The sequence below is a fragment of the Hirundo rustica genome, chromosome 26 (genome assembly GCF_015227805.2).
Source record: "Hirundo rustica isolate bHirRus1 chromosome 26, bHirRus1.pri.v3, whole genome shotgun sequence".
NCBI classification, from domain to species: Eukaryota; Metazoa; Chordata; class Aves; order Passeriformes; family Hirundinidae; genus Hirundo; species Hirundo rustica.
Genome location: NC_053475.1, coordinates 2,183,649 through 2,201,218, shown reverse-complemented (window position 1 = coordinate 2,201,218; position 17,570 = coordinate 2,183,649). Strand labels below are relative to the sequence as shown.

The following is a 17,570-nucleotide window of genomic DNA, read 5'->3' as shown; positions in this document are numbered from 1 at the left end:
AAAAAAAAAACAAAAAAAACATAAAAAAAAAAAAACCACTGAAAGTTTACATTTTATAATAACATTATTATACAGATTGTATTTAAACGTCAGAATATTTAAGACAATTGTAACCCTGTAAAGTGAAGAAATATTAAAAAAAAAAAAAAAAGTTGTGTTGTTTGGGTTTTCTGGCCCTGGGGAGGGGGTGGAGGTACTCACAGGGCTGTGGGGCAGTCCCTGGGATTTCCTAATGGATTTGGGGTATCCCTGTGGAACTGTGGGGTGTCAGTGGATTTATGGCGTGATGATAGGATTATGGGATGTGCATGGGGTCCCCATAGGGCTGTGGGGTGCTCATGGGGTTCCCACGAAGCTATGGGGTTCCTGTAGGATTGTGGGGTGTCCATGGGGTCCCTGTGGGATGTCTATAGGATTGGAAGGTGTCCGGGGCACCCTTAGGTTTGTGGGGTGCTCATGGGGTTATCACGAAGCTATGGGGTACCTAGAGGATTGTGGGGTGTCCATGGGGTCCCTATGGGTCTATGGGGGATCTATAAGGTCATGGGGTATCCACAAGGCTGTGGGGGTGTCCATAGGATCGGGAGGCATCCAGGACCACCCTTAGGTTTGTGGGGTGCTCATGGGGTTCCCACGAAGCTCTGGGATGTCCAGGGGGTCCCCGCAGGGCCGTGGGGGGGTCCGTGGGGTATCCACACGTGCCCGGGTCACCCATCCAGCGCCGGCCGGGGCGGGGCCTGCTGAGCTTCCTGCCGCGTGCGCACCTCCCGCCCCGCGCGGCCGCGGCGGCGCCGCCGCTGATTGGTCGGCGCCGGCCGGGGGAGGCGGCGCTCTGTGCCGCGGCCGCGCTCTCTGTGGCCCTGGCGGACCGCGAAGATGGCGGCGCCCATGGAGGTGGCGCTGGTGTCGGACGCGGCGGGGCCGCTCTGCAACTGCTCGGTCTGGGAGCTGCACTCGGGCTCGGCCCTGCCCGGGTACCGCGGCGGCAACAGCGGCCCGCGCGGGCTGGCGCTGCTGGGCGGCGAGCACCTGCTGGGGGCCCAGCTCGGCAAGAGCTACATCAACGTCTGGGAGCTCCAGAGGAAGGTACCGGCGCGGCGGGCGGGCCCGGGCGGCCTCGGCTCGGGGGACGCCCCCGGGCCTCGCGGGGGGACTCCGGGCCTCGTGGGGGATGTGACGGGGCCACCCTCCCTGCGGACCCCCCGGCCTTGTGATGAGGAGCCCCTCCGTCCACAGAGCCCCCCCAAATCCATGGTCAGACCCCCCCATGGCCCCTCTCTTCATGGAGACTCCTCTCTGGGCTCAGACACCCCTTCCCGGCCCAGTTCTCTGCAGAGACCCCCCCTGTCCCTGGTTAGACCCTCAGGGCCGCCCTCCCTCCATTCCGACCCCCATCACCACGGGCGGTTGTCCCCCATCCCTCTCTTGGCAGAGGTCCCCCCGAGCCCCCATGTCGGGGGGCCCTGCTCGCATCCCCTTCCCCTCTCTGAGCCCTCGCTGTGCTCTCTCTCTGTCCCAGGACCAGCTGCAGCAGAAAATCATCTGTCCCGGGCCCGTGACCTGCCTGACGGCCTCTCCCAATGGGCTCTACATCCTGGCGGGGGTCGCTGAGAGCATCTACCTGTGGGAGGTACGGGGGTGCTGGGGCGCTCGGGGCCACGCAGGCTCACCCCTGGGCAGGCAGGGAGTGTCCCCAACCCTCAAATGTATGTCAATCCTGATCCTGAGGTGCCATGGCAAGCAAAGGCTGAGCTGCCCGCAGCCCATGGGGCAGCTCATGGAAGTAGGAAAGGAAGGAATTCTGGGGGAGGCTTCACTCTGCCTCCTTCTCCTCTTTCCAAGCATCTCTGATGCCTCAGGGGTCGGGCGCTGCTCCTCCGAGGCAGCAGCACAGGCCCTGGTTTTTCTTCAGCGCTTCTCTCGCGTTTCAGCTGCGTGTTTGTGTGTGCCCAAGGTGCCAGCAGCCCCTGCTGTGCTCTGGTCATTGTCCTGCTGGTTAATTACTGCTGGATTACATGGGATTACGCTGCATTCCCAGCACACCACTGAGCAAATAAAAGCAGCATCTTGTCCTGAGCACGGGATTAAACCCCAGGATGCCTCACCTGGGGAGCTCCCTGTGCCACGGGAGGTTTGAGGCTCACGGTGTGGGTGGCTCTGCCTGAACCCATCAGGGTTTGTTTGTACCAATGTGCTCGTAGCAGCGCTGGAATAAAATCCCTGAGGCTGAGCCTGCAGTGGGAGCTGCTGCCTGTGATGTTCCAAGCTGGGCCCTGCTCCAGCTCCTGTCACCCTCAGATGTGTTCCAGAGTATGGCACTGCCCCTCTGGCACGTTGGAGAGGCTCCATGGAAACCATGGTGGAGCTGGAACCAGCCCCTGGAGCCCTGGCTTTGTGCTGTCTGTGAAACCTCCTGAATTCTGGTTGGGTTTGATTTTTTTTGGTGTAATTCAGACCATGGGAAGAAGCAGACTCTTATTTTTTCTGGGGCTTTTTCTCCTCTTGGTTCCTTCCCCACCTGCAGTGTTGCCTTTTAATAAGAAATGCTCCAGGTTTGGGGAATTCCTTGCCCACCCTAAAGCTTCTGCTGGCCCAGGACCACGAGCCGCCCCTGGCGTGTCCTGCAGCTCTCATAACCCCACTGCCACCTCCTGAGGACCTGTGGGAGGAGGGAAGAAGCCACCAAAATGATACGAATATTAAGAGTGAACATGAAATCTTTACTGCACACTTGTGACTTGACCAGAGGAGCAGCTCTGGCATCACTGGGTTGCAGAGTTCACGTGCCAGGACCTCTTCCACCTGAATTTCCCTGTGGTCCTGAGTGCAGGATGTTGCTCCAGCTGTACCTCAGGTGCCAACAGGCAGCAAAACCCACCCCTCGCTGCACCAAGGGCAGGGCACAACGTTATCCCAAGGCGTCCTTGCCATCCCTCCTGCCCTTCCCCTCACTCCAGGTGTCCAACGGGAACCTCCTCGCCATCCTGAACCGACACTACCAGGACCTCACGTGCCTCTGCTTCACCGACGACAGCAGCCACTTCCTCTCAGGGGCCAAGGACTGCCTGGCCCTGGTGTGGAACCTCTACAAGTAAGAGGGGCTGAAGGGCACAGGGATTTTGGAGCAGGAGATCCCTCTAAGCCCACAGCTGCGTCTGTGCCCTCCTTGTGGGGCAGGGAGCCTTTCCTTGGGGTCTCAGCTGGGCTTCTTGGGAACGGGCATATGGCTCTGATTTCTTTCCCTGTGTTTGTGGGGAGTTGTGTGGGGAATCCCACACAGAGGGGATTGTGCCCTTTACCGAGGGTCTTTGTCCCTTTGGCAAAGGGATCCCAGCCTCGGTATCCGTGTGCCGTGTGTCCCGTGTCCCGCTTGGTCCCCGCGGCCAGGAGAGGCGTTCCCAGTGGGAGCCGAGCCTGGCCCAGCTCCCCGTGGGGCTCTGTCCTTGGCTGACCCTGCTGTCTCTGCTCTCCCCACAGCGTGTTGCAGGCAGAGCCCTCCCAGATCCCTGACCCCCGGCACGTCTGGTCCCGGCACAGCCTCCCCATCACCGACCTGTGCTGCGGCTTCGGAGGGCCCCTGGCACGGGCTGCCACCGCCTCCCTGGACCAGACAGCCAAGGTGAGGCTTGTTTCGGAGGTGCCAGACCCTGCGGGGTCAAAGCCGGGCTCCTGCCAGGTAGCAGGAAGCTGTCCCTGTCCCCAAGCTGTCCCCAAGCTTTGCCGGGTTGCAGTGGCTTAATTTCTTGGCTGTCTCTGCAGTGACTCAGAGCTGCCAGACCTGGGCTCTGCCTCTCCAACAAACAGCAGCTTCTCTGCACCTGCCCCCAGGCTGGACTGCTGCAGTCCCTGTTGTCCTGGGAATGTCGGGGTCAGCTCCTCTGTTTGCCATTGCTGATGTCCAGAGGGAGTGGAGCAGGCTGGAGCCTGTGGGGCAGGGGATGCCCTGGGGGCAGGATGGCCACAGAGAGGGTTCAGGGCTGCTTTGAAGCTGCCTGGGAAACTTCTGCTCATAGAGAGTCTGATCCTGGGTTCTGCCTTGCTTCTGCCTTGGACTCAGTTTCCCAGGCTCAGCCAGGAGGGGATGCTGGGGTGGGACGTCAGTGTTCCTCCAATCCTGCCATCAACATTCTCACCCCTGATTCTCCTGTCCCCTTTCACTCCAGCTCTGGGAAGTCTCGTCTGGGGAGCTGCTGCTTTCCGTGCTCTTCGACGTGGGGATCATGGCTGTGACTCTGGACCTCTCTGAGTACCACATGTTCTGTGGGGGCATGGACGGGTCCATCTTCCAGGTCGACCTGTGCGCCTGGGTGAGTGTGTGGGGCTGCAGGTGTGCCCCGTCACCCCGAGCCACTGTCACCTGCCCTGGGGCTGGTGTGACCTGCACAGGAGGGCCTGGCTCCCCTGTGTCTCCTCTGCCCCCTCCAGACACGGTGATGAACCTGCTGGATCCGGCCTTCCTGAGTTTTAACCCCTTTCCCTTCCTTCCTTCATTTCTGCAGCCGGTTCAGAGAGACCGGACCTTCCAGACAGAGCGGGAGAACGGGAAGGTCTTTAAAGGGCACAGGTGAGGAACCAGACATTCCTGCCAGCCACCATCTGCCCACCTCACCAGCTTCTGGCAGTCCTGGGGTCATCCCGAGTTTAAACATCCTCTTCCCCATTCCAGGAACCAGGTGACGTGTCTGTCGGTCTCCACGGACGGCAGCCTCCTGCTCTCGGGCTCTCACGACGAAACTGTCCGGCTGTGGGACATCCAGAGCAAGCAGTGCCTGAAGACGATGAATCACAAAGGTAAGAACGTCCTTATCTCCAGGATCCTCGCTGCCAGAGGCTGCTGCTGTCTCACCTGTGCTGCCCTGGGCACTCCAGGTGTGTTTCTGCCCCTTGCTTCACGCCCTGGGAAGGGCAGAGGCGTTGGAGGGAGCAGCCTCGGCTGTCTGGAGCGGTGCCGTGACCTTGCTCCTCGTGTTAACAACCCCCTGTGCGCTGCTGGGAGTGAGTCATGGATTTCACCCCGTCGCTGAGGCCACACCGGATCCTCCTCCTTGTTTTCCCGAGGGAGCAGTCACCCCACATGCACCCCAGCTGTGTCTGGAGGGGAGACAGGGCTGTGACCCCGGCAGTGAGCGCCGTGAGCTCACGAGGCCTGAAGTGAATCCCGTATGAGCAGCCGTCTGGGATTTCAGTCTGATGGCTCCAGTAAATTGCAGGAGCAGCAGCTGGGTGCCTCAGTTACCTCAGAGGATGGGGGATTTACCCCTCCTGTCGCTCGCTGTGTTCCGCCCCCGGTGCCGCAGTGACCAGTGGGGCTGCCCTGGGCATGGTCCAAGCCCCTCCCAAAGGTGGTGATGGGGAAAGCCAGACCCTGTTCCTCTGTGGTGGTTGAGCTGCTGCCTCAGGGCAGTCTTTGGAAGCCAGGCTGCCTGCAGACCCTTTTCCTCTTCCCTTTGGCTGCGAGGACCATCCCTAATTGGGACCCACTGCAGCGCCCATCCAGCCTGGCGCCGCTGGCACTCGGGGGTGAGCGCAGAGCAAATGGAGCTGTGAGTCATCCCAGGAGGGGGGGCCGGGCTTTGGCTGCGAGCCGGGCGTTGGAGTCCTCCTGAGGCTGCAGGCAAGAATGGACTGACCAGGCTCTTCCCAGGAGGAGCAGGACCAGGCTGACCCCGAGCTGTGGGTGCTCTGCAGCCTCTGCTGGCTCCCTGCTGCCTGTGGGCAGGGATTTGGTTTCCCTGGCAGCTTTGGCACTGCGCTGTGCTGCGTGTGCTCGGGAATGGGCTGAGAGCCCAGCACCCCTGAACTGTGCCCTTGGTCTGGAGTCCCCATGGGGCCCTGCAGCCTCCCAGTGTGGGGGGATCTGCTTCCCCAGCCCCTTCTCCATGGATCCCTGTCCTCCCTTGGCCTCTGCAGGCAGTGCCATGAGCCCCCCAGCAAGGTCTGTCCCTCCAGTGTGTCCTGCTCCCTCCCCAGGGCAGAGGTGGTGATGTGACAGTGGGCTCTGGCCCAGCGTCCTTGGGACAGCGCTGTCCCTCGGCTTGCCAGGCACGGGGTGGCAGGGGGCATGCAGGACCCACTGCCCTCCCCTTAACAGCTCCCCAAGGAGCTGGAGCGTGGCTCAGGGCCAGGCAAGCAGGCCGGGCACGGGGGGCTGTGTCACCAGGAGTGGCTTGTCCTTGGTGGGGGCAGAGCGGGTGGACTTTGAGAAGTCAGGCTGCTGCTCCTGGGTAATGAGCTGTGGCAGTGCTGGCCAGGCAGGGCTGCTCCCGCTCACTCTGTGTGCCTGGCACCACTCTGGGGGGAAGCAGGAGGCCTGTGGGATGAGGCAGGGAGCCAGCGCTGCCCCCAGATCCCTCCAGGCCTCAATTCCCACCCTGTCACACAAGCTCCATCCGTGTCTCTGCAAACGCAGCATGGCACAGACGATTGAGGGCTCAGTCCTGCAAGACGATCCCGAGTCGCTGTGGCTGCTGTGTGCTGCTGGCAGCTCTGTCTTGGAAGCTGGGTTGTTTGTTCTCCCCAGCTAAGTCATAATCCCTGTGCCCAGGCTGGCCCAGGGTCACTCACTGCCTGCTGCCCCAGGGACAAGGTGATCTGGTGCAGGAATTGCATCTGCACCAGGGCCCGAGTGGCTGTGGGGGCTGTGTCCAGGTGGTGACAAGGTTTGAGGAACTCTGGGCTCATTCCTGAGGTTTTCTCCTTTCCATTCTCTCCATTTCTCTTTCTCCATTGAACCTTTCCTCTCGAACTGCTCCATGAGCTGCCAGTGCAGTGGGAATCTCACAGGTGGGCACTGGCTTCAGGAGCACCGACATCTGGTCTTTAAGGAGGGAGTGAAGCCGTCAGAGTTGGCCAGGGACAGCTTTGGGGCCAGGCACTCAGCACAGCCGCTGCTCTGCTGGTGGGACCCAGCCTTGGATCCTGGGAGGATCAGATTTAGGAGGAGCAGGCTCTGGAGGGGTAGATGGTGGTGACAGAGCCCTCGTCCATGTCAGAGCTGCTTGTGTCTGTTCTGCTCTGCAGAGACCAAAATCCTCCAGCAGCCCCGAGCCTCCCTCAGCCCCGCCAATTCCCTCCCTCACCCCACACCCTTCTCCACAGCACTGGCACCTCTTGGGTGCGTGTGGACCATTTTCACCTTTCCTTTGGCCGGGGGAAATGGATGGTCGGGGCTGCTCTGCCCACTGGAGGGGGGCTGGGGATGGCTGTGGCTGCCGGGGCGTGGGGAGCAGCCGAGGTGGGAGCTCACAGCAGCAGGAGCTGGGAGGGGGCGGCAGCAGCAGCCGTGGGTAAATGCAGTAATTAACGAGCTCATCAGCTCTGCCATTAAGAGCGTGTGATGGATCGTGGCAGCGCCGAGCTGCTGATGGATGGAGGCTCAGGGAAGGGGGAGCCTGGCTCTGCTCTCCCGGGCTGCCAGTTGTCCCGGAGAGCTGCAGCCCCGGGCAGGGAGCGCTGCTGGGGAGGGTGGAGAATCCACCACCTGTGCCAGGGTCGTGGTCGCTGTTCCCGGGGCTGCCCGAGGCCCCTCAAACCCAGCAGGGTCCAGCCTGACCTGTCCCCTCTGTCCCGACACAGGCCCGGTGACAAACGCCTTCATCGTGCTGGCCCCTGCCAACATGTTCAACCCCGACGGGAAGCCCAGCGTGCCCCTGCCCAAGTTCAGCAGGCACCTGCACGGCACCGAGAGCAGCGACGAGCCGGGCACCGAGGGGGTGACGCTGCGCCTGGGGCTGCACCAGCAGGTACTGGTGGGCGGCTGGGGAGGGGGCACAGACACGGGGAGGGGCTGTGCCGGAGCAAAGCTTCTCCCCCAGCTGCTGAAACCCGTTCCTGCTCCCTCCTGCTTCCTCCCCATCCTGGCTGCTGCAGTCATTTGTCCTGCCAGCCCCGTGCTGCAGCGTGGGCTGGCTCTGCTGTCCCGCCGTTTCCTCGGTCCTGGCGTGGCTGTCCCCAGGAGGGGAGGGTCACACCCCATCCGTGTCCTGCCGATCCCGGCCTCCCTGCCAGTGGTCCCAGAGCTGCTCTCCTCTGCCAGCGTCTGCCTCTGGGCGAGTGACAGTGACAGTCCTGCCAGAGCTGGTGGATAAGCTCCCTGTTGGCTTGGTGGCAGCTGGCCAAGGGGCTGTTTGACTGGCAGAGGGGACAGCAGGATCACCCAGGGTCCCTCCAAGGGACATGGGGAGAGGGTCTGTGTCTGCTCTGCCAACCCCTCCATTCTGGTCCCTGCAGGAGCCTGGGCAGAGCTACCTGGAGAAGGCAGAGAGGATGTACTCGCAGATGCACTCAACGAGGGAAAAGGTGAGAGCTGCTCCCAAGCTGGGAATTGGGTGAAGACCCCTCGAGGGGGATCCTTGTCAACGGAGCAAGTTGGGAACGGGGAAAAGAGCCCTGAAATCTGCTGGTGATGTGGGCAGGAGGGGCTGCACTTTGAGGAGGAGGAGGGAGGGTGCCGAAGGGTTTGGGGTTTACTGCTGGGGAAGGAGCACCAGCCTGTGCCTGTCAGAGCTGCGGCCCTGACACTTGTCTGTTGGGTTTTCGTGTCACAGAACCTGGTGGGAGACCAGGAGCACCTGACGATCCAGGTGAGCGAGCTGGAGGAGGAGGTGAGCAACCTCCGGAAAATCAACAAGGACCTCTTTGACTTCTCCACTCGCATCATCACCAAACCAGCCAAGTGAAGAGGCTCCCCCCGCCCTCGCACCCCTCCGCCTCTCCCTGTCCGGCTCCTGGGGACGAACCCGCCCATCCTCGGGCACCGCCCGGCCGGCTGCGAGCACCCGGCTCACCTTCCCCGGCCTCGGCACACGCCGCCGCCTTCGCCTGCTCCGTGACGCGGGGCTGAGACGGGCGCGGGCACCGCGAGGGGACAGCACAGGGACCGCGTTCACCCCGCTTCGGGGCCGGGGGGCACTCGGGCGGCCGCCGCAGGAGGAGCGTCGCCGGCTCCTGGGAGGGCTCAGGATGCAGCTCATTCCCCATCTCTTCCCCTGCGCCTTTTTCGTTTCTTTTTTAAGTTACTTGACCCTGCAGTGCAGACAGGAAAGTGGTTTTCTCTCAATACCGGTTTGAGATTGGATTTTGGAGACGCCCTCCCCCCCTTTTCTGTCCTGGGGATTGCTGCTCAGTGCCACTGAGCCCCGTGCTCTGGACAGCAGGGGCTGAGCAGCTCCTGCTCCGGGGGTGCAGTGGGGGGGCTGCTGCAACAGGTGGGGGGTCCCTGGCTACCAGGGCTGAGGATGGGGCTCCTGCTCCGTCTGGCAGGCAGGGCCTGGGGTGTCCCTGGGCTTGGAGCACTGGTGGTGGTTTTGGGGCGCAGGGTCACTCTGGGGATGGGCAGGGGGGGCCAGCAAGGTGCTATTTCCAATCTTCGTCAGTCAACAATTTATATATATTTGGATGCAGCGACTCTGTTTTCACGGTGTTTGGGGACTCGGCCTTTTGTATTGTCACAGCATGGCAGCGGGGGTTGTGGGTTTTGTTTAGGTTTATTTTTTACATAAAAGATTTGTTTTTTATAGTGAAAGATGCCCATGTTGGTTTCTTTAACAACCCTTGCACGGCCACAGAGCTTGACCACCTATCACTGCATCCCTGGGTCTTCACTGCATCCCTGGAGCTGCCCACTGGGAGGAGGAAAAGTGCTTCCTTTTCCCCAAACTGCCCGGTTGCCTTCACCCCAGGGGTCCCTCCCTGTCCCTACGGGGTGTTGAGGTGTCCCCTGGCCATCCCTCTGTGTTGTCCCCCCCAGTTCAATACACCAAGTGCAGATAATTTAAAGTGCATTTTAAAAAACCGGAGCGTCCGAGCATCCCCAGCTCCCGCCAGCTCCCGAGAAGATGCTTTTAGCTTAATCACTGGAGTCTCTTCCTTTCCCTTCCTCTCCTGCTCCTCCTCTTCCTCCCGACGCTTTGGATCAGCACTCATCAGCTGCAGCAGGGACCGGAGCCCGGAGCCAGGGGCTGCTGTGGGGCAAGAGGTGGGAGCATGTCCCTGCAGAGACCCCCAGGGATGCAGCCCCCAGCGCTCCCTCCCAGTTATCCCACACTTTCCCAGTCCCCTTAGTGGGGTTCCTGTTGGGGTGCTGCACTTGGAGCAGAAGGGAGGATGGGGCTTCCCCAAGAGCCCCCCCTGTGCTGTGCTTGGTGTTTGGGGGGGTTTTCATCCCGAAATCCCGCTGCCTCTCCTGTGTTTATCCCTGTGAGAAGGAGCTGCCAGGGCCTCGTGGTCAGGGTCCTGCTCGGGGGACACCAGCACCCCCTGACCCTCGGTGCTCTGGCAGGATTGGTGCTGCCCTCCCTGCAGGTCCAGCTCCGCAGGGGAATTCATTAGCTGTGACTCATTACATTTATCGATATTACACGAATCCATACTTTTTGCCAGATGGATTTTGGCTCCATCCTTCATTTTTCCTTATTAATTTAGCGTGGCTCCGGCCCTCCTTGCTGGTGTTTGTGTACCGGTGGCGGGGACCCTGGGGCTGGGTTGAGCCTCAGTTCTCCCGGTGAGGATGAGGAGGGTGACCCCGCGTCCCCTCCCTCAGCAGAGGAAGGCTGCGCCGCTGCCGCCCTTTGCCCCTTCCCCGTGCAGGAGGAATCCCTCTGCCCCGGAACCTCCCGGCCCCGGGACCCCCTGATATTGAAGCTGCTCCTCAGACTGCGGAGGGATCGAGGGGTCGAGGTGGGAGCTTTTACCAGGATGGAGGCGGCAGTTCGCGGCTCGGAGTCCGGCTCGGGGTTTTTCCTCGGGGTCCAGAGGATGCGGAGGAGGAGGAGGAAGAGGAAGAACATCCCAGCGCTCCAGAGGTAGCCGGGACCACCCTGGGATCAGCGGGTATCTCCGTGCCGGGGCACCCCGCGGTCGCAGCCCTCGGACGGCGGCACGGTGCGGGTGGGGGCCCCCTCTGCTGCGGGGTGCGGGAGGGGGGGACCCGCGCCGTGCGTGGGCGTGGACGGGGCGGCTGCGGGCGGGTCCGGCGCTGCGTGGGCCGGGTCCGGCGTGACCCACCGCGCACCGGGGGCTGCGGGGCCTCGGCGCTACCCGGGGTGGGGGGCCCCGGCGGGACCCGGCCGGAGGTCCCTGCCCGTAGCCGGAGCGGCCCCCGGCGGAGCGCAGAGCGGCGGGGCCGGTGCGGGGCCGGTGCGGGGTGCATGGCGGGGCTGCGGGCTCTCTGGCTGCTGGCGGCGGCGCTGGGGGCTGCGGTGGGACACCCGCAACCCTGCCGGGTCCCGGCCCCCCCCGGCCCCGGCCCCGGCCCCACCGTGCGCCTCGGGGCGCTGCTGCCGCCCGCGCCCGCCCGCGCCCGGCTCCGCGCCGCGCTGGCCCGAGCCGCCGGTACCGGCCCCGGGGAGGTGACGCTGCCCCACAACCTCAGCCTGGAGGTGGTGGGGGGCGGCCCGGCGGCTCGGGACCCCGGCTCGCTGGCGCGGTGGCTGTGCGGGGCGCTGGCGGGGGCGCGGTGTAGCCGCCGTCCTGGCGCCTGCCCCCGCTCCCGCCGGGAGCTGCTCCAGCTCGACTTCCTCGCCGCCTCCCTCCAGGTTCCCTTCGTCAGCATCCTGGACACCCGCTGGCCGCTGCCTTTCCGAGCGCAGGTGAGACCCGCGGCGCCGGCATTGCACGGGGACGCGGCTCCCGTCCCCGCTCGCCGGCTTCGTCCTTGTTCCCGTCCCGGCTCCGTCCGTGCTCCTGTCCTGATCCCCGTCCCGGATCCATACCAGCTCTATCCCGATCCCCGTCTCGACTCCGTACCGGCTCTGCTCCGCGGGTCCTCCTCCCGGCTCTGACCTGCCTCCGATCCCGATCCCGATTCTGATTCAGTCTCCAATTCCGAATTCCAGCCACTCATCCTTGCTGCATCCCGGCTACCTCCGGGCTCCGTCCCGGCTCTGTTCTCCCTCTGTCTTCTCTCCCACCCCGGCCCCATCCCATCCTCATTCCCACCTCCATCCTTCCTCTACCCCAGCCTCATCCTGTGCCCCATTCTGGCTCTGTCTCCCATCACAGCTCTATTCCAGCCCCCTCTTGGCCCTCATTCCAGCCCTATCCTGGCTCTATCCCAGCTCCCATCTCAGCTCTCTCCTGGCCCCTTGCCAGGCTCTATCCCAAACCCAATTCCAGCTTTCACTCCAAGGTAAGTTCCCTGGTTCCTCTGGAAGCTCTGCAGCCCTCAGCCCCAGTCCCCGCTCCGTTCTGTCTCCAGAAGGGCTCTGGGATGTGTCCTGGTGGTACATTCCTGACGGGAACTGGGCAGGGGATGGGCAGGGAGCGTGGGATGACCTCAGGGCAGCTGGGCCCACATCTGGCACTGCCTCTGGGCTGTTCCCGCGGGCGGGGGCACAGCCACGACCCCTGTGTGTTGGCAGAGCCCCTTCCACTTCCACATGGACCGGCAGAGCTCCCTGGAGATGCTGGTGGATGTGCTGGTGAGCGTCCTGCAGGCCAACGACTGGCAGGAGACCAGCCTGGTGCTCTGCCACCCCTGGGACATCGACGGCTTCCTCGACCTCTGGGCCCAGCGTTCCCAGCTCTTGCTCCGCACTGTCCTGGACCTGGGCTACCTGGATGAGCCCAGGGCCACCCGCTACCTGCGGCAGCACGGGGACCGTGTCAGGACCCTCTCCAGCCTGGTGCTGCTGCTGGGCTGTGACCTGCACCGTGCTCGACTCGTCTTCCAGGCAGCCGAGGAGTTGGGGCTGCCACCGCAGGAATTGCACTGGATGCTGGGCTTCCCGCTGGGCGCCAGTGAGCTGCAGACCGAGGGCCTGCCCCCGGGGCTGCTGGCTTTTGGGGAGGTCAGCCGGCCACCGCTGGAGCTCTTCGTGCAGGACATGGTGGGACTGGTATCCCAGGCCATTGCCCACGCTGCCAGCGGCCGCCACGACCCCGCGGAGCTGCAGACCACGGGCAGCTGCAACGAGAGGCACCGGGCAGGCGGCGAGAGCCCTGGGCTCCTCCTCTCCCGGTAAGGGGGTGCTGGGAGGTCCTCTTTTCCCCCATCCTGGCTCTGTGGTACTGGGGTGCATGGGAGGGTTCTGCCCAGGACTCGGGATGAGGTAAGGGCAGAGCCAGGGGACCCCTGGGCTCAGTGCAGTGCTGTCCCCAGTGTGTGCAGCCACCACCGTGGGGCTCAGCCCCTCAGGACACGGCTAGCGCTGCACAGGGGGGGACATGTCACTTCAGATCTCCTTAACACTGCCCCAGCACCGTCACTTTATAAATATTAATAACACTTGGCCCTAGCAGCACAGCGAGCTGCGGGGCACCGCAGCAGGGCTGGATCCTGCTGCTCCTCCGTGACCTTGTCCCTGCCTGGGTTGGGCACGCCCTGCTCCCAGCTCCCAGCCTCATCCCTTGGTCCCAGCTAACCTGGAACACCGGAGCAGTGAGACCCTTTCCTTGGCAGGTTCCTGGCCAACACGTCCTTCCACGGCCAGACGGGGCTGGTGCGCGTGGAGAACACAGCACTGGTGAGGCCGGAGCAGCAGTTCCGCGTCTGGAGTCTGCGCAGAGACTCGCAGGGGGTCCCCACCTGGATGACAGTGGGCACCTGGAGCCGCGGCAAGCTGGAGCTGGAAGAAGGCGCGTGGCAGAGCCAGCGGCAGCGCAAGAGCCCCAGCGAGGCGGCCGAGGGGGCCCGCACACGGCTGCGGGTGGTGACGCTGGTGGAGCACCCCTTCGTCTTCACCAGGGAGGTGGATGAGGAAGGGAACTGCCCGGCCGGGCAGCTCTGCCTGGACCCTGGCACAAACGACTCGGCCGTGCTGGATGCTCTCTTTGAGAAGATTGGCAACGGCTCAGTGCCCCGGGCGTACAAGAAATGCTGCTATGGGTACTGCATCGACCTGCTGGAGAAGCTGGCCGAGGACATGGCCTTTGATTTCGAGCTCTACATCGTGGGTGATGGGAAATACGGGGCCTGGAAGAACGGGCGCTGGACGGGACTGGTGGGGGACCTCCTCAGTGGCACGGCCCACATGGCCGTCACCTCCTTCAGCATCAACTCGGTGCGGAGCAAAGTCATCGACTTCACCAGCCCCTTCTTCTCCACCAGCCTGGGCATCCTGGTGAGGACCAAGGACACGGCATCGCCCATCGGGGCTTTCATGTGGCCCCTGCACTGGACCATGTGGGTGGGCATCTTCGTGGCGCTGCACATGACCGCCCTCTTCCTCACCCTCTACGAGTGGAAGAGCCCCTATGGAATGACCCCCCACGGCCGCAACCGCATGAAGATCTTCTCCTACTCCTCAGCCCTCAACCTCTGCTACGCCATCCTCTTTGGGCGCACTGTGTCCAGCAAGACGCCCAAGTGCTGCACCGGCCGCTTCCTCATGAACCTCTGGGCCATCTTCTGCCTCCTGGTGCTCTCCAGCTACACGGCCAACCTGGCAGCTGTCATGGTGGGGGACAAGACCTTCGAGGAGCTCTCGGGCATCCATGACCCAAAGGTGGGCGAGAGTCCAGCTGCTTCCAGTGGGATGGGAGAGGGCTGAAGGCCAGGGAAGGGGCTGAGGGGGGTCCTGTCCTTCCTTCTGCACCTTCCTGCTTCTCCCCAGCCCCAGTCCCGCATCTTGGCCGCTCCTAAGAGTGCGGGTCTTTGAGACCCACACAAAGCTTTGTGTGTGTATCCCACTGGTGTTTAGTCCTGGCCTCAGCTCCAGGGCAGGGAGAAGTGGGCTGAGTTCACTCTGAGGCTGCTCTTGGGGAAGTTCTTTCCAAGACACCCCCAAGAGCTGCTGCACCTCTGGGGCTGCCCAGACACCCTGCCTGGGACCCAGGGCTGGGGACACATCCCCAGGGAGTGGGGACACATTCCTGGAGCCAGGGGTGCTGATGCTCTGGTGCCTCCTTCCAGCTCCATCACCCCTCACAGGGCTTCCGCTTCGGCACGGTGTGGGAGAGCAGTGCTGAGGAGTACATCAAGAAGAGCTTCCCCGAGATGCACGAGTACATGCGGCGCTACAACGTCCCCACCACCCCCGACGGCGTCACCATGCTCAAGTGAGGGGCAGGGAGAGCACGAGGGGGTCCCCCACACCTTTTACCCCTCCCAGGGCATTTTTTACCCCAGCCCTGGAGCCTGTGCACCCCCAGTTCCAGGGTGAGGGGTGTCAGGCTGGGGGGATGCTAGGGAAGGGGGAGCAGCCCCTCCCTGAGCATCCCCCCGTGCTGGTACAGGACAGAGCCCGCCAAGCTCAACGCCTTCATCATGGACAAATCGCTGCTGGATTATGAGGTCTCCATCGACTCCGACTGCAAACTGCTCACCGTGGGCAAACCCTTCGCCATCGAAGGTTTGAGGGGGCTGTGGTGGGGAGGGGGTTCCGCTGTGTGATCAGGCCGGGGTCATGCCCTGCCACAACCACGCAGGGTGTGGAGGTGGCACTCTCCGTGGTGGCACTGGGGGCTCTGGCCCCTTCCCAGCACTGCCCCTCTCTCCCCCCCTCACCGGGGTCAGGCTATGGCATCGGCCTCCCCCAGAACTCGCCGCTGACCTCCAACGTCTCTGAGTTCATCAGCCGCTACAAATCCTCGGGCTTCATCGACCTCCTGCACGACAAGTGGTACAAGATGGTGCCCTGCGGCAAACGCGTCTTCGCCGTCACGGAGGTGCGGCGGCCCCTCGGCTCAGGGGGGCTCTGGGGTCTGGCACCCCCCGAGCCCAGCTCACGCTCCCTGCTCCCCGCAGACCCTGCAGATGGGCATCTACCACTTCTCGGGGCTGTTCGTGCTGCTGTGCATCGGGCTGAGCGGCTCCCTCCTCACCTCGCTGGGCGAGCACGTCTTCTACCGCCTTGTCCTGCCCCGCATCCGGCGCAAGAAGAAATTCAACTATTGGCTGCACACGAGCCAGGTGGGGCCAGGAGAAGTGCCTCACGCAGCGCCCCAAAGACCCCTAACTCCATGTCGCTGCTCCCTCTTAAACTGCACCACCCCTGCCCTTCTCCAGCCCTGGACCACCAACCCCCATTTAACCCCAGAACCATCACCTCCAGACCGTCACCCCCAATTAATCCCTGGCCTGTTAACCTCCAGACGGTCACCCCCCAACTCACTCTTGCCACGTTCCCCACAGAAAATCCATCGGGCTCTGAATATGGGCACGGAGGAGCGGAAGAGCCAGCAGCTGAAGTTGGAGCAGAGGTACAGCTTGCACTGGGAGCCTGTCCCACCCTCCTCCTCCTCCCTGCGGACAGCCAGAGTTCTGGGGGGGCTGCAGAAGGACCCCACAGCAGCCAGATGCCAATTCAGCCCTCCCCACACAGGTGCGAGCCCCAGCCGAGGTCGGCACCGGCGGCAGCGCAGCCCTGGAGCGCCCTGCGGAAGGAGGAGCGGCGGGTGCGCTTCCAGCTGGACAGAGCCCGGCCCGAGGCCGAGGGGTCCCCGAGGCACCCCGGGAACGGGCGGCCACCGCAGCCCCTGGACAGAGCGGCCAGTGAGAACGAGCTCCGGGAGCTGGAGGAGAAGATCCAGGAGATGCGGGACCAGCTGCGCGCGGCGCTGCTGAGGAAGAGCGAGCTGGTGTCGGTGCTGGGCACCACCAAGGGCGGCCGGCCACTGCCCGCCCCGCTGGCCACCGAGGAAGACCGGGACGAGAGGTGAGGTGGGGAGCAGGAAACTCCCAAAACATCCCAGGGCAGGGCACCTGCTCCTCTGGGTCAGACAGGGAGAGGAAGGAAAAAAGGCTGGGGGCATGTCCAGGGGCTGCCCCAGCTCTGGGCCTTTGACTCTTCCCCCGTCCCTTCTGCTGGCAGAGGGGGTTAAAGGGCCAGGAGAACGGTTCCTCTTGGGGTGAGAGGTCCCCGCAGTGCCCAGACAAAGCTCAGCCTTGCAGCGCTGCTCTGTTTTTATACCACGTAAATAAAGATGATGAAGGAAGACGGAGTCTGCTTTTCCTCTTCCCCAGATGCAGCCAGGGCTGGCTGAGAGTAACCCTTCCTCTCCTTCCCCCGCAGGCCCAGCTCAGCCCCGCCGCAGGACGGCCGTGATTAGGAGGAGGAGGAGGCAGAGGAAGCTCCCGCGTGGATGGGGCAGGAGGACAGGCCGAGATCGGAACCTCCCTCTGGAGACGCAGCTCCAGGACGGCAAAACCGGGCCGATCCCAGAGCCAGGGCCCAGCAGAACCGGAGCCTTCCTCCACCCGGGCCGAGGGTGCACGGGGAGCGGGACAGGCTGCGGCTCAGGGCTCTGCCCGCCCCTGAGGACAAGGACAAGAGCTCCCCATCCCACTGCAGGCGGCTGCGGAAGGAGCCGGAGCCCTGCAGGTCCCTGGCACCACCGAGCATGGCCGGGGACAGGGTTGGTGCTCGGCCCTCTGCCCTGCCACCGCCCCTGCACGGGGACAGACGGTGACACCCCAGGACGGCAGGAGGGGACACCCCCAGGACTGAGCATTCACCTGGCTGCACCCCCTGCCCCCAGGACTCCCACACCTGAGCCCAGCACAGCCACGGGCAGGGCATGGGGCAGTGCTGCAGGAGCTGTTAAGAGATAATATTTATTATTATATACAAACACATTTTGTACATTAATTAAATAGAATGAACTCTACTCTTCATTCATCAAATCATTTG

General features: G+C 63.4%; 2 protein-coding genes across 3 annotated transcripts; both read left to right on the top strand.

Annotated features, from left to right (window-relative positions):
• The first annotated feature begins 876 nt into the window (after positions 1-876).
• On the top strand, positions 877-9,023 carry WDR18 (WD repeat domain 18). Of its 2 annotated transcripts, XM_040086678.2 has the most exons (10): positions 877-1,086; positions 1,520-1,630; positions 2,958-3,091; positions 3,478-3,619; positions 4,164-4,307; positions 4,500-4,564; positions 4,667-4,791; positions 7,576-7,742; positions 8,230-8,298; positions 8,547-9,023. In XM_040086678.2, the coding sequence occupies exons 1-10, from the start codon at positions 877-879 to the stop codon at positions 8,676-8,678; spliced, it is 1,299 nt and encodes a 432-aa protein (XP_039942612.1). In that variant the 3' UTR covers positions 8,679-9,023. The 2 variants fall into 2 exon arrangements, with proteins under 2 accessions (XP_039942612.1, XP_039942613.1); XM_040086679.2 differs by lacking the exon at positions 8,547-9,023 and having other exon boundaries at positions 7,576-7,743; positions 8,214-8,302.
• Positions 9,024-11,147: 2,124 nt separating this feature from the next.
• GRIN3B (glutamate ionotropic receptor NMDA type subunit 3B) lies at positions 11,148-17,481 on the top strand. Its single transcript, XM_040086802.1, has 10 exons — positions 11,148-11,588; positions 12,360-12,958; positions 13,400-14,444; positions 14,852-14,997; positions 15,175-15,290; positions 15,455-15,606; positions 15,686-15,850; positions 16,073-16,162; positions 16,276-16,595; positions 16,953-17,481. The coding sequence occupies exons 1-10, from the start codon at positions 11,148-11,150 to the stop codon at positions 16,987-16,989; spliced, it is 3,111 nt and encodes a 1,036-aa protein (XP_039942736.1). The 3' UTR covers positions 16,990-17,481.
• Positions 17,482-17,570: the final 89 nt, after the last annotated feature.